Source organism: Dendropsophus ebraccatus, chromosome 7 (assembly GCF_027789765.1).
Source record: "Dendropsophus ebraccatus isolate aDenEbr1 chromosome 7, aDenEbr1.pat, whole genome shotgun sequence".
Taxonomy (NCBI): domain Eukaryota; kingdom Metazoa; phylum Chordata; class Amphibia; order Anura; family Hylidae; genus Dendropsophus; species Dendropsophus ebraccatus.
Window position 1 is genome coordinate 118,985,906 of NC_091460.1, and position 25,449 is coordinate 119,011,354.

General features: G+C 42.1%; 2 protein-coding genes across 9 annotated transcripts in view; one reads left to right on the plus strand and one right to left on the minus strand.

Annotated features, from left to right (window-relative positions):
• LOC138797738 (albumin-like) overlaps positions 1-25,449 on the plus strand; it is a 467,413-nt gene that overhangs the window by 246,814 nt on the left and 195,150 nt on the right. The window lies entirely within an intron of this gene.
• The window catches only part of FAM13A (family with sequence similarity 13 member A), a 156,552-nt gene that overhangs the window by 123,195 nt on the left and 7,908 nt on the right, over positions 1-25,449 (minus strand). The window contains exons 2-6 of one of the 6 annotated variants that reach the window (XM_069978308.1): positions 21,872-22,061; positions 19,520-19,729; positions 14,957-15,137; positions 5,255-5,405; positions 1,452-1,529 (exon numbers count right to left, since the gene is read on the minus strand). In XM_069978308.1, the coding sequence (XP_069834409.1) occupies positions 1,452-1,529; positions 5,255-5,405; positions 14,957-15,137; positions 19,520-19,729; positions 21,872-22,061 (810 nt within the window). Of the gene's footprint in view, positions 1-1,451; positions 1,530-5,254; positions 5,406-14,956; positions 15,138-19,519; positions 19,730-21,871; positions 22,300-25,449 lie in introns of those variants that run through there. The other 5 variants (XM_069978310.1, XM_069978307.1, XM_069978309.1 and 2 more) reach the window with 5 other exon arrangements.

Sequence of the window (25,449 nt, forward strand, 5' to 3'; positions counted from 1 at the left end):
AAAAAAAAAGTACAGTAACTTAATGAGCAGCAACCCAAGCTATGTACACACTATAGGACTTGTATACACAGGTATACAGCTACGTAAACCCTACAGGACACAGAGTATAACTGATGGGTATACAGTATATACAGATGACAGTGCAGGAATATACAGTATAAATGATGGGTAAAGATTATATTATATATAGGTGACAGTACAAAGGCACTGTTATGGGGACACTATTAGTAACACATTATAGGGGGGCTGTAAATGGCACTGCGCTCAGACACGCCATGGAGATATCTATCTATCTATCTATCTCTCTCCTATCTATCTATCTCCTATCTATCTCCTATCTATCTCTCTCCTATCTATCTATCTATCTATCTATCTATCTATCTATCTATCTATCTCCTATCTATCTATCTATCTCTTATCTATCTATCTATCTATCTATCTATCATCTATCTATCTATCTATCATCTATCTATCTATCTCCTATCTATCTATCTATCTATCTATCTCCTATCTATCTATCTCCTATCTATCTATCCATCCATCTATCTCTCCTATCTCTCTCCTCTATCTATCTCTCTCTCTCTCCTATCTCTCTCCTCTATCTATCTATCTATCTATATCTCTCTCTCTCCTCTATATCTCTCCCTCCTCTCTCTCTCTCCTCTATCTATCTCTCTCTCTCTCCTATCTCTCTCCTCTATCTATCTATCTCTCTCTCTCCTCTATATCTCTCCCTCCTCTCTCTCTCTCTCTTCTATCTCCATCCTCGTTACATGTCCCCTTTAAATCTCTGGCAGGATGCCGGGCGGGGAGGCGGTCCCACGGGACGGACAGGTTAGAGGCCGCTGGGATGGACAGGAGGGAGCGGGGCCAGTCTCACACTCCCGCAAGTTCGGGGAGCCCCTGCAACGTGCGGGCAGGCATTCTCACACGCCGGGCAGCAGTGACGGACGGACGTGCGGGGGCCGGTCTGATACGTCGGGCAGCTGGGGGACCGCTGGGACGGGCGGAGAGGCAGTCCGACACGCCGTACAGGTTGGGGCCCGCTGACATGGACAGCGGGGTGGGTAGGTAGGCGGGCGCTCTGACACGCCAGGCGGAGGATGGACGGGGGGCTTGGGGTGGAGAGGAGAGAGGCGCTCAGACATACAGTGCAAATCTCCTATGTGCTGTCTGTGCGTCCCTGCACAGACAGCACACAGGAGACCTTCAACCTGTGCAGCTCAGCGCTCAGACGGGTTGATAGTGAAAATACCGCAGATACCGTCCTGGCAAAGTTAAGCTCGGTTAACCGACGCCAGTGACGGTATCGGTATTTTCACGGTATACCGCCCAGCCCTACTTACATGTTTGTTCTAATTCCATGTAGGTTTACACACATTTCAATAAAAATTATAGAAAACAAAAAACAATGAAAAATGCCTTCAAGAGACCTGAAATAGTCGACTAACCTTTCTTCTAGGGGACAGAGAATCTACTTGAATTTTAATCAATCTTGGAGGGACCAAGGGCTTGTCAGAGTTGTATTCCTGTGAAAAAGCAAAAAACGCACCATGGATATACAGTATCATGAATTTAGAACACTCACCCAAACAAAGCAGGGGAAAGACTGGTTTATTTACCGGAACGGATATTTAACATGCCTGAAATGACCTGACAATTTACCAGAGCATTACTGAACAGCGGATATAAATGAGCGCTGTTATTAAAACAGAGGCATCAATATCTAATACACTTGTAACTCACTTTACTTAAAACAAATGTTGTTTTCTGTGTGTAACTCTAAGTTACACACAGCCTGATTATGCATTTTTTTTTAACAGACCACTGTAAATGTAAATTTTTTTTTATACTACTTTCAAGCTCTCCACAGAAACGTCTATCCTGGTGCGTTATTAAACCACAATTGTGAAATTTGCAATAAAATAACAAAATTTCTGCCTCGATTTTACAAAATCTGCTGCAAAATCACTGGAAAAATGGCTTATTTGATGTCTATGTCATCATACATACACTGAGGGAATCCTGCTCTTCTACATCCCTATAGCCCAATAAGAGGAGCAGCAGCAGTAGTATGGATGACATTATAGACCTGTACTGAGCAGTCTAAGCTGTGAATCAAGGCCTGAGGTGATATAGAACACTTACTAGGTCTTTCAGCAGTGAATTTCAGAGTCTCTCCAGCCACTGCTCCCTACTCCCTATTCTCCTCCCTCCCCTCTATACCAACTTTTATACTGTATGACTTCATGTACTATGTAAAAACCTGTGTCACATAATTGGAGAGTTTAGAAAAGCGAGAAAGAAAGGAGCCTGATAAGTGGGAAAGGGGCATTTTCCCTTATAAGATATATTAAAAAGTCACTTATACTATTGATACATGCTATTTGTTTAAAGACTGATGCTCATCAAGTATAGTTTGTCCTCCCTGACAACTTTTATTCTATCCAGGATTCTTATACACAAGATTATGCACTCTCTGCACAGCCTCCACGGCATCAGCAGCCTGTAGTTGTCCTGCAGGTCTCCACTCCACAAGCTAATACAGATGAGCGAACCGGCCGAGGTTCGGGTTCGTATGAACCTGAACTCTCGGCTTCTGGTTCCTGCTGTCTGCCCGCTCCGTGGAGAGGGTAGATACCACCTTGAGGACCGGCTAGAAAACTGGGATACAGCCATAGCCATAGGCTGTATCCCAGTTTTCCAGGCAGTCCTCAGGCTGCATCCACCCTCTCCACGGAGCGGGCAGACATCGGGAATCAGAAGCCGAGAGTTCAGGTTCATACGAACCCAAACCTCGGCCGGTTCGCTCATTTCTACAAGCTAATACATTTCCAGATAAGTAAGAAATCTAGAAGGTTATTGTATATGTCTGGAGCTATTTATCGGACTTTTTGACCTACATCATCATCTCACATGACTCTGCAAGCTGTTTAATAGGGTAGGGCTGTAAACCCACCATAAACTAGGAAACCAGAAGGAATAACCCAAGAAAATATCACACAGTAGGGTAATTATTAACAGGGAATCTATAGGCAGGTTAGGGCATCCTGCTAATACATCCAACAAAATATGTGTGTTGCATTGTGATAATTCGGCAGCAGCTGTATATGCGCTACTCTACCAAGCCCCTAATGAATACAGGGGCCTCCCCTGTATAGTACTGGAAGATGAAGGGGGGCAGCCTCCATAGAACACAGTCAAGGGCAAGTACATGGTCATGTAGTATATTAAAGAAGACCACCAAAATTAGCTGCAAATCAGACTTGGATCCAATTTTTTAAACTTTTGACTGAAAACAATATCTAAATGTCTGATCAGTGGGAACCCCATTACTCATAAAAACAGGGGTCCACAGCGTCCCCATTTGAACAGAGCAGTAGCGGAACATGTGCATTGCCACTCAACTCAAACTCTTTGGGACTGCCAAAAATAGAGGCGCCCTGTACTCTGCCATCATAGGCAGCCCCACAGAGCAGCAATGCCTAAACAACAGCTACTAAGTATGAACAGGAGCACTCTAGCGATGCTCTTGTGATCTCAAGAGATCCCGGCAGTTGAACCCTTACCATTTAGTTATAGATCCCTTACAAGGGGATAGTAGACAGGCTGTCAATATAATACAATCCCTTTAAGGGTCACTGCCATTATGTACTGCCTAATCAACCTGGTCTCCTGACGTGAACAGCATCTCTCCATATCGAACTGTGGAAAGCGCACGGCAGCACAGAGTGGCAGTGCTAGATTAAACATTCCATGTCCAGTACTGGAGCGTGAGAACGATTTTACCAGTGAGTTTAGAGTAGTTAAAGAGGCATGGAACGTTGTTTAGAACTTAAAGTGTTATTTTAATTTTACCCCCAGTTCTAAACAACGTCCCATGCCCCTTTAAAGGGGTAGTGCACCAAAAAAAAATTTCTTTCAAATCAATTGCTGCCATGAAGTGCCAGAGATTTGTAATTTACTTCTATTAAAAAATCTCAAGCCTTCCAGTACTTATCAGCTGCTGTGTGTCCAGCAGGAAGTGGTGTTTTCTTTCCTGTCTGACACAGTGCTCTGTGTTGCCTCATCTGTCCATGTCAGGAACTGTCCAGAGAAGGAGTAAATCCCCATAGAAAACCTCTCCTGCTCTCCAGACTGGAAATAATACCACTTCCTGCTGGGCATACAGCAGCTGATAAGTACTGGAAGGCTTGAGATTTTTTAATAGAAGTAAATTACAAATCTCTGGCACTTCATGGCAGCAGTTGATTTGAAAGAAAATTTTTTTTGGTGCACTACCCCTTTAACTACTCTAAACTCACTGGTAAATAGTTCCTAGCTCCAATACTGGACACGGAATGTTTAATCTACAATTATAACAAATCAAATAACACTTCCATCTAGGAACAAGATAGGAAACAGCCTGTTCCAAACCTACAGTAAAAGCAAACAAATACAAAAACATATCCAGTAAGTTGATAACAACAAGATGCTGATATTGCAGAAGACAGAACAGCATGCAGGCCGCCATGTCCTGACCTGAACGTCAATAAGTGGTAGAAGAACCAGACTATACTTGTGCAATAACAGCTTAAACTACTGGCAGACAATTTGTTGCTTGTAGTAAAGCATCTGATGGCCGCACTTAAGACAAAATTTGTGGATGTCACACCAGTGTTTTATCCTCCGCCACAATTCAGTTTTTTCCTCATTTTGATAACAAAGAAATAGAAACTAGTAGAGATGAGCGAACCTTGAGCATGCTGGAGTCCATCCGAACCAGAGTGTTCGGCATTTGATTAGCGGTGGCTGCTGAAGTTGGATAAAGCCATAAGGCTATGTGGAAAACATGGATATAGTCATTGGCTATATCCATGTTTTCCAGACAACCTTAGAGCTTTATCCAAGTTCAGCAGCCCCCGCTAATCAAATGCCGAACGTTCGGGTTCGCTCATATCTAGAAACTAGCAGATCTGTCTTTTGAACTCCCCATTAATTTAAATAGGTTTCTATTAAGTTCCGTTTATCAGAGTTGTGCTCTGTTTTCATCATCAATTTTCATATTGGACACTTACACAAAGACACGTCCTTTTACACAGGCCGATTACGATGACGATCAAAAAACTAACGAAAAGTTGTTTGTATGTCGTTTATTGCATCTCTTGAGCCGCCCTCAAAATCATTGTTAATTGTTTGCAAGTCATATAAATATATATATATATTTTTTTTTATTTATTTATATGCGATATAATAATACATATCTTTTGCTTACTTTTACAGTGATAACTCTGGCCATGTCATCACACAATGTGTCCTTCTCTGTATGCTCAGATTCAAAGAACTTTGCATAATCTTCTAATAACTTAGCCAAAATTTTGTTGCATATTTCCTGCTGTTTCATGCCTTCAAAGCCGGGAGACACGCTGTGAAGAAGAGAAAATATATACATTATAGAGCCTACATTTTCCCCCCCGTTTTTTTTTTTTAGGTCTCTACATTTAAAAATGGAATTATGTGCAATATTATATAAACATATATACACACACACACGCACGTACATATGTGATGTTTATGATGATCCTGCTTGTCTGAATGTTTTCAATTTAAACATGACCATACAAGTTAGACTGTCGGCCAAGCTCAATGATTTTAGCAGGACTGGCCAATCATAATGTATGTCCCAGAGCCTCCTAACTCTTCTCTGACAGCAGAGGTCAAGGAGTAGAAGTGAAGGGTAGATGAAATATCAAAAATCTGGACGCAGCTCTCCCTTTAGAACACATGCTTGGAGTAAGAAGAAATACTGCAGCTTCAGCTGACCGCTATCTGAACTGTATGGTCACCATTAGAGAACAAGCAGCAATGTACATGCAATCAGGATCCCTTCAATTATCACTGTGTTCCTTTTACCGACCTTGATAACAAAAGAAAGCCTTGTGTACTTTTGACTTTGTCTTGTGTTTTGTACAGGACTGTACCTGTACCTTTCACTCTCAAATAATCAAATAAACCCTATATATAATATATAAAATAATTAAAAAACAAAAACACAACAACCTTCCAGCTATGATTCCCAAGATCCCAAAGGAGACAATATTTACAATAGTGTAACTCATTTTCCAGTGTAAAAAGTCACTCTATCAGTTTTGTGGTGCACAATCAACTTTGTTCAGAACAGTGGTGCCTTGGATTACGAGCATAATTCGTTCCAGGACTGTGCTTGTAATCCAAATCCACTCTTAAACCAAAGCAAATCTTCCCATAAGAAATCACTGAAATGCAGAAAATTGGTTCCACACTGCAATAATGATTTGTTATTCTGAATAACATTTAGGGCCCTATTCCACGGGACAATTATCGTTCGCATAATCGTTAATGATAAAGGATTTCAAACGACCGCTATTGTGAACGGCCTGAAATCATTCACCCATTTACATGGGATGAAAATAGTTCCTTATGATCGTTCCTGCGGTCGTCTTGATTTCTCGCTCATTGTTTAATCGTTAACTGCTATTCAACCGAACGATTATCGTTTAGATCCGAACGATGTAACGATAATTCGAACGATAATCGTCCCGTGGAATAGGGCCCTTAGAACAGATGAAACAAACAATGAGAAACAGCAGAATATGTGATATTATAAGTTACTGTACAGTATAGCAATCAGCAAGTGGTGTATAATGTAAAGTAGGTGTATAAACCTGAAGAAACAGCAGCAGTTTGTAGATACAGGATGGAGCTGCAGATCCTCATAATGGCGAAGATGGGAAACACAAGAGCGGACAGAGACTGCAGGGAGCATGAAGGAATGAGCAGGGCAGATGTGGGCACAGTATAGCAGCACTCTCTGGCCAGGGAGAAAGAGGTTACAGCTATGAAGAGATTACCTTCACAGTCCTGTCCCCTGATGCAAGCCCCAGCCTGAAGTGGATCTGCTATGATTTGGAAAATGAGGGAAACTTCCTGGGTCAGAGTACAGTGCTGTAGACCCCGCTATGCAGGCCATGCCCCTCCCCCACTCCCCTCCCACCCAGTGCAGGGAGCTCTTAAACCAAAGCAATGTTCTTAAACCAAAGTCACAATTTTGAAAAACTGTGAGCTCCTAAACCAAAACGCTCTTAATCCAAGTTACTCTTAAACCAAGGTACCACTGTATTTTTATCCAAAACTCAAATCACTGCCTCGTGGGTAATACATGGCTTCCACCAACGATATCTATGTGATTCAGCCAGAGCATATACATTGTACCCAGGGCAATGATAATAAATACTAGTTCTGTAGCCTTCGTTTATTGCAATAAGTCCACTTTAACAGACTAATAGACTGAATGGGCTTAAGTGTAACATTCGGTGTGGTGTTGGCATTCCCTGCATCGCCTGATGTTTTAAGGGTGTTGATCCCTTACTCATGTATTAACATAACATTGCACACCTGTGGTAAATGGAGTCCTATGGTATCCTTTAATAGGCAGTAAAAGAGGTATTCCTATCTCACCTATGAAGCTTCTCAGTCCCCTCTGGTCTGTTTGGGGCCACTGGTGATGGTTAAGATGTAGAGATGAGCGAACCGGGTTCGGGTTTGAGTCGATCCGAACCCGATTGTTCGGTATTTGATTAGCGGGGGCTACTGAACTTGGAAAACATGGATACAGCCAATGATGATATCCATGTTTTCCCACATATCCTTAGGGCTTTAGCCAAGTTCAGCAGCCACCGCTAATCAAATGCCGAAAGTTCGGGTTCGGATGGACTCGAGCATGCTCAAGGTTCGCTCATCTCTATTAAGATGCCAAAAACTGTCAAAGCCAGGGAGTTACGCTATTTGCATAAGGGGACTTTTTACATAGACTGATAGGAGGTTGCAAACAAGCAGTGTTCGTGTCCAAAGTCTTTACAAGGCACGGACAATTGTGCTGCCTGGATGCACGAACGATTGTTCGATTGTTCACATGACCATCTCAAATGCATTGTTAGCCACCGCACACCCTTTTTAGTGTTGGCTATAACAATAAATAATATGGCCACACAAATGATTCCATCAGCCAAAAAGCCTAGGAACATTGAATACCAGGGCATTAACTCCTATTGACTTTAATGGGAGTTGCTGTAGTCCTTGCCGGAAAGAGCCGGAAAGCCAAAAGGGTGAGATGGAAACACCCCATTATTGTTTTCTTCATTTTTAGTGCCACACTGTGCTAGGACCAGAATACCATTATATCGAGGTTTTGTACAGGCACAAGTTGTCAATGACATTGCAAACTGCTGTAATTCATAGGTTTTGTTTTTGTTTGTTTTTGCTGCGCTACAAAACAGAACTTAACATAAAATAAACATAGGTTTTATATTCTACAGGATATTTAATAGCCTTTTATCTAAGGTATGCCTTCCTATTCTGTTTGTTGAAAAAAAAAAAAGACCCCCCTGAACTATTGTGCATTTCAATAATAGAAAACCAAACCTTATTAACGCCACTTAAAGGGGAACAGGAAAACCATGTACAAATAAAACTGCCCCCCATTAGTGTTGCGTATGCTTCCGTTACCATAATCCACTCACGCACTGGCTCTCATAACAATACACTGGGAGAGTATTAGATCAGAATCTATTGAGTATTGTTCTAAACAAGTGTGCACTTCAATTGCAATTTTAATAGCTTTTTCTTTGCCAAAGTGGATAAACCTATACATCACCATAAAGGTTTTCTTTTATACAGATTACATTGGCCATCTGAAGCATACTCTACATAACCATGGTCTTTTTTTGTTACTAACCCACTCATTCCGGATATACATGGGCCTTTACTAATACTGATGGCTTGTATTCCGGATAGGCCATCCATTTTTATTCAGCTGTATGAAGGGGCACTTGTGCGGGCGTTGCAGCCTCTCTCAGCGCTTACCTCTGCTCACCCTTGCAATTGCTTTGGCTTTTAGCTGTGGTAGTACTGGGCACTTGTTCTATATAATCTAACAGACTTTCACCAATGGCCCATCCTGAGGAATAGATAACCTTTTTAGCTACCATAACTTCTCTTTTGCTAGGATGTGAAATTGGTTGCACTTATGCTACGTTTACACGGAACGATAATTCGCCCGATCGTACGATTTCGGAGTAACGTTTTTTTTCCATAACGATCAGCGTTTAAACGGTACGATATATCGTACGGAAAATTTGTTTTGCGATCGCTTAAGCCTATCTCATACATTGGTTAAATCGGCGAATGACTGTTTACACGGAACGATGTGCGAATTTTTTGCGAACGATCAGCAACGATTTGAGAAGTTGTTGAAAGGTCAAAATGAACGATTTCTCGCTCGTCGTTTGATCGTTCGCAGCGTTTACACATACGATTATCGTTTGAATGCGATCGTTATCGTGCGAATTCGCACGATAATCGTTCCGTGTAAACACAGCATTGGAGACGAATGCAACTCGAGAATGCTCAAATCTAATCATTTGGCATTTGAGTATCGTTGCTGAGGAAGTTGGATGCAGCTGTATCCATGTGTTCCCGGACTCCCTAGGGCAGCATCCATCTTGTGGAGGTGAGGTGCTGACTAGTGTTGAGCAGACCCATCAAACAGTTCAGGTTCGGAGAACGTTGCTTAACCACAATGCTTGGCATTTGGTTCCACACAGTTGCAGAAGTTGGATGCTGTCCTAGGGGTCCTGGAAAACATGGATAGCCCTAGGGCTGCATCCAACTTCGGCAGCTGTGGGGAATCAAATGTCAAGCATTTGGGTTCGGAGGATATTCCCGAAGCCAAACAGTTTGACAAATCCACTAGTGCTGACTTTATTGATTTTAAACCTCTGCTAAACTCCTATGTTGGTGGCAGCTAAACTCCTATGATGGGAAGAGGCTGACATTTGGCCGGTTCTAATGAAAATGTCCAACTTTTTTTTGTATTATGTAGGAGGGTTTTTAGCCACGCCACTTTGCAGACAATTTTGCTCAACTCAAATGGAAACTTTGCCTAATATGAAGGAAGTACATTTTTCTTCGTAAACTTCTCACGTACTATAATAAAAGAGAAAATTCAAAGATGCAAAGATTTAAGGGCCTTCTACACGGACCAAAAGGGACAACGATCAGCCGCTGTATGTTCAGGCTCTGACTGTCAATCGTTCTGGAGTAGACAATGGCCTGAAGAGGCCACAGAGGTGGCTAGAAAATAGGACGGTAGAACGGGACAGCGGAATCACTCAGCAGCACAGAAGGCAGGTATGTTCTGCTTCTGACAGCCTGGATATATACATATCTGCGTTATCAGTTTCCATGTCCGCACAAACAATAAAAGGATTGTTTGTGCAGCCCTGCCACTCGATTAACTGTGACGTGTAAAGAAACTGCAAACAAGCATCGGCCAGAGCTTGTTTGTGGCCACCTGTGGACAAGAAATCTTTTTGTGTAGAAGGACCTCTACACAACCAAAACCAGTTCAGATTTACACTTTCACATCGAGGTGTTCTTATCATTGCTCTCCACATCACTATCTCAAGTGCTAATACATATAGATGTACCAAGCTGGGTGCAGCATAATTACCGGTGACACAAAACACAAACACAATAGGCAAATATGAGTCATAAAACACTAAGAGCACACTACAGAGTGACCCGAGAGTTTAATTTATAATGACAGCAAGGCTTATTGCACTATTCCAAGTCCTGATAAAAACAGCATATCAACATATAGTCACGCAAAGCAAACTCATTGCTTCATGTAAAACAGATGTGACACATGCAGCGAGCTACTGTACAATTCACAGGCCTGGCAGATTAATGTGTATACCAATATAGTCAGTGACAATAGCTCTGATAGTGTGAGATTGATCAACTAATGTGAGCATAGGAAAACAAGTAGGTAACCTCACCCACTGCCCACAAATAGCCAAAATCAATACTCAGTCCAGAGGACAAAGATAAAACTATAAAAATACCAACCTACTTCTACCTGTCAATATTCATAGTACAAGCTTTAAAGGGATCAGCTATAGTTTTATTTACTAGAGAATAACAAATACACATTTTATTAATCTGTTCTGTGGTCTGTCGGTCAGGGGCTTAGCGTTCAGACCCTAACAGATCAGTAATCGTTGATCGTTGCGTCACTTGTTTTTCAAACATGTTGAAAAACAAGCGACTATGATAGCAGCAATCTGCTGCCGTCGCTCTGTGCGACAGGAGCAGCGGCAGCAGACCGCCACTATCCTCTATGGGCCCCTCCCCCTGTAGCTCCCCGCTGCCCCTTCAGTACTCACCCGCTTGCTGCCACTGCGCGTAGCGGCGGCGAGCGGGGAGTGAGGAGCAAACAAGCAAGGCCCTATTCCATGGAACGATTATCGGCCGTATTCGGCCGATAATCGTCCCGTGGAATAAAGAGCAATGGTCAGCAGACATCGTTCATGTCGGCTGATCGTTGCGTTGCTTGTTTTTTTAACATGTTGAAAAACAAGCGACTATGATAGCAGCAATCTGCTGCTGTCCCTCCATGATGTAGGAGTGGTGGCAGCAGACCGCCACTATCCTCTATGGGCTGCCTGGACGATCTAGCGATCACCCGGGCAGCCCCCCCCCCCCTGCACTCACCCGCTCTCTGCCACTGCGTGTAATATTATGACGTAGGAGGACATCGAGGGAGCACAGAAAGGTAAGAATAAGCCATTTGCTATGTTCTCACCAGGTTCAGCACTCAACAGTATTTAGTGCAAAATAATTCTTTATTCCGATATGGTGCAGTTACATCTTAGCTGCACAAGCAGAGGAAGATGCCAGCATGTGATCAGGTAAGTATTAGTTACAGTTGTTTCACACTAACATGTGTCTAGTTGAGCCCCACCTGAATTGTGTTTTTACTTATTCCTTGAAAGATTCTATGCTAGTACACTTTACATGAAATAGCCTCCATAGGTTGAACCCTATCTGAATTCTGTTTTCACTTTTACTGGCCCCCCAGTAGGCACTGGAACGTATACTCACCGCAGCTGATCGGTGACCCACGGCATGGCTTCGTTCTGGTCCTGCGGCACCGTTCAAATCTGGCGCAAGCTCACTTCAGCTTCAGCAGTGACTTCTCTTCTCTGCCTTGTAATCGAACGCCGGAAGTCACACGCTTCCATAGAGAATGCATGGAAGAGTGTGAGTTCCGGCGTAATATCACAAGACAGAGAAGAGGAGTCACAGCAGAGATGGATGTGAGCGCGCGCCAGATATGAACAGCACCGCAGGGCTGTAAAGAAGCCACGCCGTGGGTCACCGATAGCTGCGGTGAGTATACGTTCCAGCGCCTACCGGGGGAGGGCAATAATAATTTTTTTTTTTGTGAACTGCTTTTTTTAAAGTCTTTACGTTGGGCAGAATAGCCCTTTAACCCCTTCTAGACCCAGGCTAATTTTCATTTATTCCTCCTTGTGCTTAAAAGGCCATAGAAGTTGCACTTTTACACCTACTGACCCACATGAGTCCTTATTTTTTGCGTCACTAATTGTACTTTGCAATGACAAGCTGTATTTTTGCATAAAATATGCTGCAAAACCAGAAAAAAAATTATATGCGCGGTGAAATTGAAAAAAAAAAAAACAACGCAATTCTTTTTCTTTGGTGGGGCTTTGTTTTTACGCTGTGTGCCCTATGGAAAAACTGACTTGTTATATATGTTCCCCAAGTCAGTACGATTAAAACGATATGCAACTTGCATAACTTTTATTTTATTTGATGGCTTGTAAAAAATTTAAACCATCGTTAACTAATATATGTTCCTTAAAATCGCTCTATTACCATGTACCATGCTACAGCGCTTTTATCCTTTGGTCTATGGGGCTGTTTGAGGTGTCATTTTTGCGCCATGACGTGTACTTTCTATCGGTACCTTGATTGCGCATATGCGACTTTTTGATCGCTTTTTATTACAATTTTTCTGGATTTGATGCAACCAAAAATGGAATGTGGAATGTGATAAATTAATAGTTTGGGCGATTACGCATGCAGCGATACCAAACATGTTTATTTATTTATAAAATGGGAAAAGGGGGGTGATTCACACTTTTATTAGGGGAGGGGATTATTTATTAATAATACAACTTTTTTTTTTTTTTCAAACACATATACTAGAAGCCCCCTGGGAGACTTCTAGTATATGCACACTGATCTCTCATAGAGATCTATGCAGTATAGTTATACTGCATAGATCGATTAGATCAGTGTTCTATTGCTTTTGGCTGCTGCAGCCAAAAGCAATTGAATGCCGAGCCGGGATCAGCGCCATTACGGCGCAGACCCCGGCCGGCACAAGACGCAGGGATCGCTCCTCCGTGACAATGTCACGGGGGGCGATCTCCCCACTAGACCACCAGGTATGGGCTGCAGTAAGTCTTCAGATGCAGCTGTCGGTCCTGGGCTACATGCCGCACCCGGGACCGCGGCGGTTCAGAGCAGGGTTGCCGTGCTGCCCTGCTCTGAACACCCCCACCTACGTGAGGATGTACAGTTACGCCCTCGTGTGGGAATGGGTTAAACAAACCAGTAGTTTTCTGACAACACATTCATTCTAATGTATCTCATACATAAACCTGTTTATCGGTATGTATAAATTTTGCCTTATTATTAACATGCTATATATCGTGTGCTATGTAGTTTATAGATCACTACCCTGTGCCCTGAACAATTCATGTCAAACAATACCATCCCTGGGGAAGCAACAATTGAATTTAAAAAAGTAATTATAGATAGATAGATAGATAGATAGATAGATAGATAGATAGATAGAATAGAATAGATATACACACATACATACACAGATATATATATATATATATATATATATATATATATATATATATATATATATATATACACAGATATATATATATATATATATATATATTTATTTATTTTATTTTTTTTTTTTTTTAAACAGTACATGAAACAGTACACAATGCAAATTTGAGTCCGATTTACCTTAAAATGTACTTGTAGTAATACTAAGATTACAAAATAGTAATGTATCTACAAATGAACACCATTAAACCTTGTATAAGTGGAAGATGTGCCATCTAGTGGTACTATATTAGAATAGAAAAGAAAAATCCTTCAATAAGCCTTCACAGGCCACGTTCATGAACATGGCCTGTGAAGGCTTATTGAAGGATTTTTCTTTCCTATTCTAAGCCAAAGCCTGCAACCCAACTGTAGAGTAAAAACCGGTGCTCATTCATATGCAAGTATGTGCAAATTTTCTAATCGGTTTTTACTTCAACCCCTTCACGTCAGCAATACGTAGATAGACGTTGCTGCGGCACATAAGTGCAGCAGTGTAGTAAAAAGTGAAAGTGTAGTAAAAAAACAAAAAAAGTATTTAAAAAATCTTATACCTCCACCCCCAATAAAAGTTCAATATACCCCCTTGCCCATTATAAAAATAATATTAATTACCATATTATATATTGTAGCGTGCGCAATTGTCTGATCTATTAAGATTTTACATTATTCTTCCTACACGGTGAACAGCGTAAACAAATAAAAATATATTAATAACAACAAGACATCACTGCGCATAAAATGACACCCCAACCAGCCCTGTAGGTGGAAAAATAAAAACGCTATGGCTCTAAGAAGGCGGGGAGGAACATTGCATTAATTTGACCCAGACTGTTGTGCATCAATGGGCTCAGTCTTGAAGGGGTTAAAAAAAAAAAAAAAAAAAATCACGTTTTGGATACTTCTATGGAAAAATTGCAATTGCTTTTTACATAAACATGTATACATCATTTTTTCTTCCTGAATTTAATAAGGAATGAGAAAACCAAAAACCTTTGGCAGGTAAAAAAGGCAATAAATTCACAGAGCAAGGTGGATTTTCATATATTTTTTTTTTGTTTTACATACATGCACACATATTGACAATGCAAATGATCCACTGTATAAACAAGGCACAAATATACAAGCTGTGAACCTACAATAGCTACTTAAAACTTACTGGAAACAGCTGGGCCCAAAAACTGTAGACAAATTGTACACATTCATTTTGTTTTCTGCATGATGCTGAACGACCTGTGTCAGAAAGTGGCAGAGATACTTCAGCAGGCTGTAATGTGTGTCCGGCAATTCTTTTATGAGCTCCTTCAAGCTTCTTTCCCTGCGTGCGTCACTCTCACTCTCTGTGGAGACAAGTAACAGCAACTTAATATAGTCAATGCTGAATGTAAACCAGTGCAAATCCAACCTACTAGATTCAGGATAAAATGCTGACAATCCCAGGGGACTAGCCAGAGGGGTCATTACTCAAAGCTCCTGGGCCCGGCACCTCTCATATGTCGCTTATAAGTACCCTCTTATATATGTCACAAAGGGTCTTTGTGATCCCGCAGCCAAAGCTATATATTGAGATGACGTGGAGACACAACTGTGTGACCACTGACAGCACAGCAATGTAATGTAATCATGGAATGCTACGTTTACACACAGCGATAATTTGCCCAATCGATCGTTTAACGATTTTGAAGCAACGATTTGGTTTTTATAACGATCAGCGTTTAGACGAATTAATCGTTAGAAAAATCGTTTGAAAATTCGTAAGAGAAATAGTTATTGCAATCGTTTTTAAGATCGCTTAAGCCCATCTTTTACATAGGGTAAATCGGTGAAAGACTGTTTACATGAAGCGATCAGCGAAATTTCAGCGAACGACGAACAACGATTTAAGAACAAAGATCAAAATTAACGATTTCTCGCTCGTCGTTCGATCGTTTGCTGTGTTTACACGGTACGATTATCGCTAAAATGCGATCGTTTATGTGAAAATTCAAACAATAATCGTTTCGTGTAAACGCAGCATTATACAAACCTATTAGGAATGTCCCCGGGCAGGAATTTTCCTATTCGTCACCTGTGTTAACACTGCACAGGTGCCCTAACGATCCAGCTCATGTGCAGTGTTCACACAGGTGATCATTAGGAGAAATTGTTCTAGGGGCATTCCTAATGATGAAGAGGGCGGGGAGGAGGGACGGAGAGGCATCGCAATCCTAGGGCACGGGTACTCTAGGCCATGCCAATTTGACACAGGGCTGCAAGTTTAAAAGTTGTTTTTTAGGATAATACCTGCATCACCTGCTGAACAGACCCCAGGATAGATCTTGGATTAAAAGCAGCTATCCAAAAGGTACAAGTGGTTTGGAGGGGGGGGGGGGCAGATTGTGGATACAGAGTAGCTTTAAGGGGATTAAAGACTATGGAGCCCGGACCATATAAGTACAGGTCATATTTTGGGGGGTTTGGGCTCCTGGCAAGTGCACGTACTGTAGAATTCACAGTTGTATACACTGGCCCAGACTGTAATGTGTAAAAACAGTCCGTATTTGCAGGTTGGCAAAGTACGGCTGTGTGGACAAGCCTGAAGTGTATGCACACTAGATTAAGTTGTAGTGAAAATCATGAATACTTAAAATATTTTCTTTGGGAACAAAAGACAGGACATATTGAAAGCAAACATAAAAAAAAAAACAACCACTCTAACACCAAACATTACCCTAAACACATTGAATAGTCAACCAATTTGCTGAAATCACTGTGTTCTGCCTGTATCTAATGTGTACAGCTATCTTTAGGCCATGTTCACACTCTGTAAGAACATCGGCCATGTCAAACAACGGCCACTGTCTTACATGTTCACCTGGCCGATACTGCTGTATTGCCCAGATAATCATCATTTGACTTTAACTGGAACGCAGACACATTTGGGTGTGCTTGCACTCCAATTTACCATTGACAACAGCGTAAAGTACGTCCGGGAGCCATACTTTACACTGTGAGCACAGCCGCTGTTCTCTGAACTGTGAGGGAGATTTATCAAACATTGTGTAACGTGAAACTGTCTCAGTTGCCCCTAGCAACCAATCAGATTCCACCTTTCATTTTCCAAAGAGTCTGTGAGAAATGAAAGGTGGAATCTGATTGGTTGCCAGGGGCAACTGAGCCAGTTTCACTTTACACCATGTTTGATAAAACTCCCCCCTCTCTGGCCGTAAAATATAGACCTTTCAGTTATTTTCTACAGCCGCAGTAAACAACGACCGTAGTGTATACACTGTGGACGTTGTCCTATTCACATCAATGCAACTGAGCAAATAAACAACGGCCGCTGTTTAACAAATACAGTGTGTGAACATGGCCTTAGAATGTAATATGAGACGATAAATTGGTATTTATATATGAAAAAAAAATTATTTCCGTGACACTCCAAAGTGCATTATTTTTGCTGAATAGTTCATAAATCCTCAGTGTAGCAGAAACCAATCTAAACAAAGGCTTGTTTCATTTCAAACCTTCATTTGTTACGAAAGTCCATTTCATAAGGACCTATTGCATAATATATGATAAAGATTGCTTAACATATCCCCTGAATAAGTGCAAAGCAAGTGAGAGAACAATAACAGAGACTGTGTTAAGCTATCAGGATGAAGCCAAGAGACTTTCCTGGCAGTCTCCATTCTGGACCAAACGCTCTCAATAGCAGGCCCTCTATTCAGCACTTGAAGCAACGTGTGTTCAGACACTCCAGCCCATTCACTGACAAGACAGTGGGATCCCTCGGAGAAGTATACCACATGGCATGCCTGCAGCCTTCACACAGTTACTTGCCAACAGCAGCGGCGGGTTGCCAGTACATCAACTGAATAAGACTGCATGCTGATCTAAAGCAATAAACCCTATCATTATAACAGTACACTAGGCTCGGTTATGTTCACAGAGATTAAAGCGGACCTTCAATTTAATATGAAAATGTTAGAATATTACAGTGACTCGAAAAAGTATTCTAACCCCTGAACTTTTCCACATTGCAAATGTTACATTTGCAAACGTAAATGTATTTTATGGGATAGACAAACACCATAGTAACAAGTACAATGGTCCTTCAACTTACAATGTACTCAGTTTACAATATTTTCAACATACAATGTTCCTTTCTGGACCATCGCAACTTGAGTCCAGACTCATGTGAATAATTAGATGATCGATCGATAAAAGTGGCCATTTTACTGATACAACCCCAGTATATTAGTGAAGTCCCTGCAGTGACTGGCTGTCTAGTATCTCCTCTCTACAGTATAGTGTGATACTACATGTCCTGTACTGCTGTGTGTCTAGTATCTCCTCTCTACTGAACAGTGTGATACTACATGTTCTGTACTGCTATGTGTCTAGTAATTTCTATGTACAGTATAGTGTGATACTACATGTCCTGTACTGCTGTGTGTGTCTAGTATCTCCTCTCTACAGTATAGTGTGATACTACATGTCCTGTACTGCTGTGTGTGCCTAGTCCCCATCCCTGTGATAAAGGGTTAAATACATATAATACAAACACAAGTACAATGAACATAAAGCAGTAAATGACTGACTGACAGGGAGAGAGGGCCCTCCCTGCACAGGCTTACACGCTACAAGAGAAGGATCACTGCCTTGTCCAAGGTGCAGAAGATGACTAAAGCCTTTTGCTTCCCGGCACCAAAAATCCCCTCTCCCCTTCCAAGGCGTGCTTTCAAGTTGCGGCCATCGCGTGCGGGCAAAACACATCCGCACATAACATCCAATAGCTGCAGTGTCTCCACAACAGACACTGTGCAGTTATGTGACATTGTGTGTGGGTGTAGCTAATGATTGCAACTTAGACCTGCCCTACTTACTGAAATGTGGAATTTCAGTAAGCGAGCTCCGACACAACCCCTAATACATAGCCACCTCTTTTTAACACTTTTCAAATGTTTTGACAGCAAACCGGTCATATGGTATGTACTATGTATCTGCAAGCAGCATGTTATAAAGCAGGAGGAGCTATTCGAAATACAAGTATTTTACAGATATAAATCCCTCAGCCTGTCCACAGACAGCCCCTACTGTGATTGTCAACTATTTCTGTCCACACACTCAGATTGCACTATGCCCTATTCCACGGGCCAATGGGGCCCGATCAATAATGTAAAGAAGCGCCGATCTGCTAGATCGGCGCTCGTTTACTGAGCCTATTCCACAGCCAGATAATCGTTTAGCGAGGGCTGCAGGGACATCCACGTAGAGATGCACGGTCTGTGCCTGATTATTTTAGGTTTGCACCTAAATAAACGATCAGCCGATGACCCGATCGGCTGATCATTGTCTCTATTCCATGGAGCAATAATCGGCCGAATCGGGCCGATTCAGCCGATTATCGCTCCGTGGAATAGGCCCCTTAGGCTCAGAACAAGCAGGTATCGTACCCAGGATATCCTTATTTTTTTTTCTGCAGACTACACATCAATATACTCAGCATCTCCTGCTCTAAGATATGCTGTCTGCAGATCAGACAGTATTTACCAGGAGACGTTCCCTTTAACATTTGGAGCCAATGAGACCATCTTGGGACCAAGACCCAGAGAGCAGTAAGAGAGGCACTCGAAAATCATTCAGACCCGGACCAAAAAAACTTTTCACATGTCTCTAAGCCATGTCAAAAGTTTCTTTAAAGTGACAGGTAAATCTAGATAGAGAATGGTGTACTTACCCTGATAAACCTGAATGAACCTGGGCAGCATTGCAGAACTGATAACTCCGTCTGGCATCTCTCGGAGAAACAACTTAAGCAGACTGGCAGCAGAATGGACATCTCCATCCTCCGGCAATGTCACCTGTTCCCCATTTTCATATTTTACTCGCAGTTGTTCAACTACTTTAACATTTCCATTTATTCTGAAAAGGCCTTCCTGAGTAATCCCTGGAATCATACAACATGTTAGTAAGTGAGCATCCGTATACATCTACAGTCAGTATTCCGCAATAAGTTTTTATAGACCATACAGTGCTAGCACTCATGCACAAGCAAAGCACCATTTTAAAGTAACTTTTGGCACATAGATCTACAGAAGTGTGATGAATAGGACACATTCAGATACCTGAAATAAAAGTAAAAAAAAAAAAAACCGAACATGGCAATGGCACTGTCAGTGTTTGGCCATGCAGGTATTCTTTGTGTGTACAGCCATGGAAGAGGTGCTGATCAACAGGGACTGGGCACCAACAGAACAGCAGTAGCAGCAGGTGAATTTCCCTTATTTTGAATCCAGCCTGAGCTCTTTGAGAGCTGATCAGCCTATGACCATATCCATGTATTCCAGGACACCCTAGGGCAGTATCCAACTTCTCCGGCCATCGGAAGTCAAACGCTGAGCGTTCTGAGAAACATTGCCGAACCCTAAACAGTTCAGAAAGTTTACTCAACACTAGAGATGAGTGAATCGCTTATCTAAATGAAGTGAAGCTCATCAGGCCTGCCGGCTGCTGTGTCACCATGGGTTCCAGGGAAAAGCTGGAACCAGTCCTGAAAAACTGGGAGAAGTTTCCCAGGATTGGATCCTGCTTTTCCCCCCTGCACCCGGGGTGAAGCATCAGGAACCTGAGCAGCGCTGAAAGCAGGTGGGCTTGATGATCGGCGGAGCACTGATCAAACGAAGCGCTTCGCTTTGTTTAGATAAGCAATCCACTCATCTCTAGTCAACACTAATTATTCCTAATATCCAGTTGTACAAGAGGGAAAAATAAGATAAACTGAGGCTAATGCATAGGATGTAATCCCAAAAGCCCCTATTACACGGGGCGATTTAGAGGAGCAAACAAGCGTCGACCTGTCAGGTCAGTGCTTGTCTGCTCCTAGTTCCCCGCGTCGGCAGCGAGCAGCTAAACGAGGGGGGACTGCGGAGAGGCTGCCCGGGTGATCGCTAGATCACCCGGGCAGCCCATTGAAGACAGCAGCGGTCTGCTCCCGCCGCTCCTGTTACATCTTTGTTGCTTCAACATTTTGAAAGACAGTGATCAGCCGACATTGTGCATGTCAGCTGATCGTTGTCTTCTATTACAAATACGTTCGATAATCGCTTTGTGTAATATTGCCTTAAGGGCCCTAATATACCATGCACTATATCGTCTGATCGTTGTCTTTCAACATCTTCTAAAAAAACAATAACGATAGCGATAATCTGTTGCACGCCACCCTGTGCAATAGGAACAGCGGCAATAGACCGCCGCTCTCTTCAATAGGTCACCTGGACAGCCCCTACCTTCCTCCTCAATATCAGCCCATGTAGTAAGGCCCAAAGTCTTGCATTCAAATAGAAAAATTACAATGGCTCGTCTCTGCCATAGAATGTATGCTCGGAAGCTTCCCCCCCAGCTTATGAAACAGGCAGCATGAGGCAATGTATAGCATTTATTTGCCACTGCATATTTCTGTCCATTAAAACGTGAGGCATGTATATACCTGTGCTATATCTAAACAGCTCCCTGCAAGGCTTCCCTGACAACGCTCAAGCCAAAGTACATTTACGACCCAAGGTAAAGTGTAAAGCAATTTTTTAACACTACATCTTGCGGCATATATATTTATTCTAAGCTATATGTCACAGAGATCCCCAATCATATACATCTCTCTCTGTGAAATCTGTCATTGACAGGCACCTATATTACGCAGACTATACTGCACAGCATACCTTTTCTCTCTGCACCGCTCTACAGAATTGTGTAGCTCCAATGATAATTTATACTGCAAACTCCAATATATAACACTCTTTGGCCTCTAGGTTATAGGAGCCTATAGATACACATACCGGCGGTATTCCCTATGGGTATGGTGGCATGATCCAGGAACAGGAAACCTTGGCTCTCCAGCTGTTGCAAAAGTACAACTCCCATCATGTCTCGACAGCCAAAGCTGTCGCTTTGGCTGTCCAGGCATGATGGGAGTTGTAGTTTTGCAACAGCTGGAGAGCCAAGGTCCCCCACCCCTGCCATGATCTATTAGGCAAACTACATACTAGTACTTATCCGTAAACTGTGCTCTAATATCAGCATGGATACGACTTACCTTCACTGCGCAAGTACTCTACCACGCTCCACACCACGGCCGGCACACCGTTCATGACAAGACCCTCCTTATGCAAGTCTTTGAGGGGAACGCCAAAAACTTTCCTGCCCGGCATGGGGGGCTGTGCTCTTCCAGGCCGCCCCACCACTTTTTTCATATCTTCCTTCAGTCTCACGGCCGCTTTGCTTTGCTTGAAGGAGCAGAGGAAAAGAGAGCAGTCGTGAGCAGAAACAACAGGAGGCTGCATTTCTGGTCCGAGTTTTGGACTCAGTCGCTCAAGCATGTTGTGCCATATCAGAAACAAGGCAATGAGGAGAGGGTTAAGGATCTCGAAGTGGAAGATGTGTGGAGGCTGGGAGTGATCCTTTCACAGCAGCACAGGCGGGGGGCGGTGCACTCACACAACTTCCCTGTAACTAGGATATCAGGCAGGCTTTCCTCTCAACACAGACGTCTCCAAGCCGTATTACCACAGTAACGTCTGGGCGGAACTAGGAACCACCGCACAGCCTTAAGCCTCTGCGGCAGGAGCAGAACTCATGTGAGATGGCAGGCAGAGGCTAAAGCAGGACTGGTGTCTGGACAGGAAGTGTGCGGTGCAAGAGCCATACCAGCACCTCTACTACTACTCACATACGGAGCACACAGGAACCAGATATTTATCATGGGACACTCAGATCCATCACACAGGGAAACTATTACCATTCTACAAACTAAATGAGTGTACATGTATAATAGCTGCAATGCTACAAATGTATATGTATAATAACTGCAAGGCTACAAATGTATATGTATAATAACTGCAATGCTACAAATGTATATGTATAATAACTGCAAGCTACAAATGTACATGTATAATAACTGCAAGCTACAAATGTATATGTATAATAACTGCAAGCTAGAAATGTACATGTATAATAGCTGCAATGCTACAAATGTACATGTATAATAACTGCAAGCTACAAATGTATATGTATAATAACTGCAAGCTACAAATGTACATGTATAATAGCTGCAATGCTACAAATGTACATGTATAATAACTGCAAGCTACAAATGTACATGTATAATAACTGCAAGCTACAAATGTACATGTATAATAGCTGCAATGCTACAAATGTACATGTATAATAACTGCAAGCTACAAATGTATATGTATAATAGCTGCAATGCTACAAATGTACATGTATAATAACTGCAAGCTACAAATGTACATGTATAATAACTGCAAGCTACAAATGTACATGTATAATAGCTGCAATGCTACAAATGTATATGCATAATAGCTGCAAGGCTACAAATCTAGTCTACCTCATTTTATGTGACAAGAGGAGTTTACTATAAGTATCAATCTTTCTTTTATACTGTTTCTCTCTTCTGTATCCACTCCCGGGTTTGGCTCAAACACTCCATGAAAACTGCATGTGTGAACCTAGTCTTATGTTGATGAGTTGGTGCTGATTACTTAATTTTACACACATGCTATAATATGGGATGGGGAGGGGGGGGGGGGTATTAACCCGTTCTCTACCAGGGACATATAATAGTTCCTTCTGCAGACTTCACTGGCTGAATTTCCGGCATAAAAATAAAGATTATTGTAGTTAAATTCACAGGTTTTTAAAATAAATATGTACAACTTTGTTATGTACACACTAATGCGGCGTTTACACGAAGCGTTAATTCGCCCAATCGATCATTTTCTGAAGCAACTATTTGGTTTTTATAACGATCAGCATTTAGACGAATAAATGGTTAAAAAATTTGTAAGAAAAGTTGTTATTGCGATCGCTTTTAAGATTGCTTAGGCCTATCATTCACATAGGGTGGATCTTTAAAGGACTGTTTACACAAAGCGATCTGCGAATTTTTTGCGAGCGACGATTCAAGAACATGTTGAAAGATCAAAATGAACGATTTCTCGCTCGTCGCTTGATCGTTTGCTGTGTTCACACAGAACGATTATCGCTCAAATGCGATTGTTATTGCGAAAATTCAAACGATAATCGTTACGTGTAAACGCAGCAATAGTATTTGTCAGTGTTTTTTCAATCAAAACCAGGAGTGGGTTGTAAATACAGAAACTGGGCAAATCTTTCCATTATAATTTAGCCCTGTCAGTTCCACGTCTGATTTTGTTTGAAAAAAAAAAAGACTGACGGAAATACTATGTGTGAACATAGCCTAATGCTGCATTTACACAGAACGATTATCATTCGAATTTTCGCATAAACGATCGCATTTGAGCGAGAAATCATTCATTTTGATCTTTCAACATGTTCTTAAATCGTCGTTCGCTGAAAATTCGCAGATCGCTTCGTGTAAAGTCTTTCACCAATTTACCCTATGTAAAAGATGGGCTTAAAGAGTAATTGTCATGTTTTTTTTTATTGCAGAAATCAGTAGTATAAGCGATTTTAAGAAACTCTGTAATAGGTTTCAACAGCAAAAAAAGCCTCCTTCTGTACTCAAGAAGCAATCTCCCAGCCTCCACCCCCCCCCCGACTTCTTATCTGTGCATTATCAGGCAAACACGTCTTCATTACAGAGAAGCCAATGAAGACAGGTTCTGCTCTCTCCATTGTAAGCCTATGAAGGGGGGAGGGGCTGAGGGAGCAGGAAGAGGTGACATGAAGGTCAGCTGTTTGTAGACTCTCTGGGCACCTAAACCGCAGGATTCTGGGGTCAGAAAGGTCAGTGCTTATCTATATACTTACTGAGAGAAGATTGCAGGGTGTTGTGCTGTGCAGGACTGCTCCGCGCTCAGTCACTCCTAACAGCCCCTCCCCTCTCCATAGCCACATAATGGAGACAGAAATCCTGCTGCTTCTGCAGTGAGGGGGGAGGCTGGGAGATTGCTTTTTCAGTACAGAAGGAAACTCTTTTAGTACATAAAACCTAATTACAGAGTTTCTTAAAATCGCTTGTACTATAGATATTTAATGTTTTCAGAAAAATGACCCTGAAATGACAGTTACGCTTTAAGCAATCTAAAAACGATCATAATAACGATTTTTCTTACAAATTTTCAAACGATTTTTCTAACATTTATTCGTCTAAACGCTGATCGTTGTAAAGCCCAAATCGTTTCTTCAAAATCAATAAACGATCGATTGGGCGAATTTTCGCTCCGTGTAAACGCAGCATAACTCGCCTGTATTAGAATGTTTCAAGTTTTCTGGTATTTTTATGCCCCCCATATTGTCTGCAAGTAGTAGTGCACAGAGATCTGACACAGTCTGCTGCCACCTGTGAGTCGGCTAAGTGAGCTTGATGTCATAATATTTTGCTGCTATTTGCCACATACCAAAGCCCTGCTATACACAGCAGTCTGATCTGCCGGAGATAATGTGCACACCTTGGAAATTTGATGGAAAATCAGTTGCGGAATCCGCCGCTCGCGGACTGCGGCGGGAACATGTGGATGATGGAATCTGCCAATGCATAGAACGGAGTCTTTGACACGAGTGGAGAGGCGCCCAACCTCGGCAGTCCGCGAGCGCCGGATTCCGCAACAGATTTTCTGTCAAATTTCCGAAGTGTGCACATACCCTTACTGTGAGTAGCATCCAGTTACT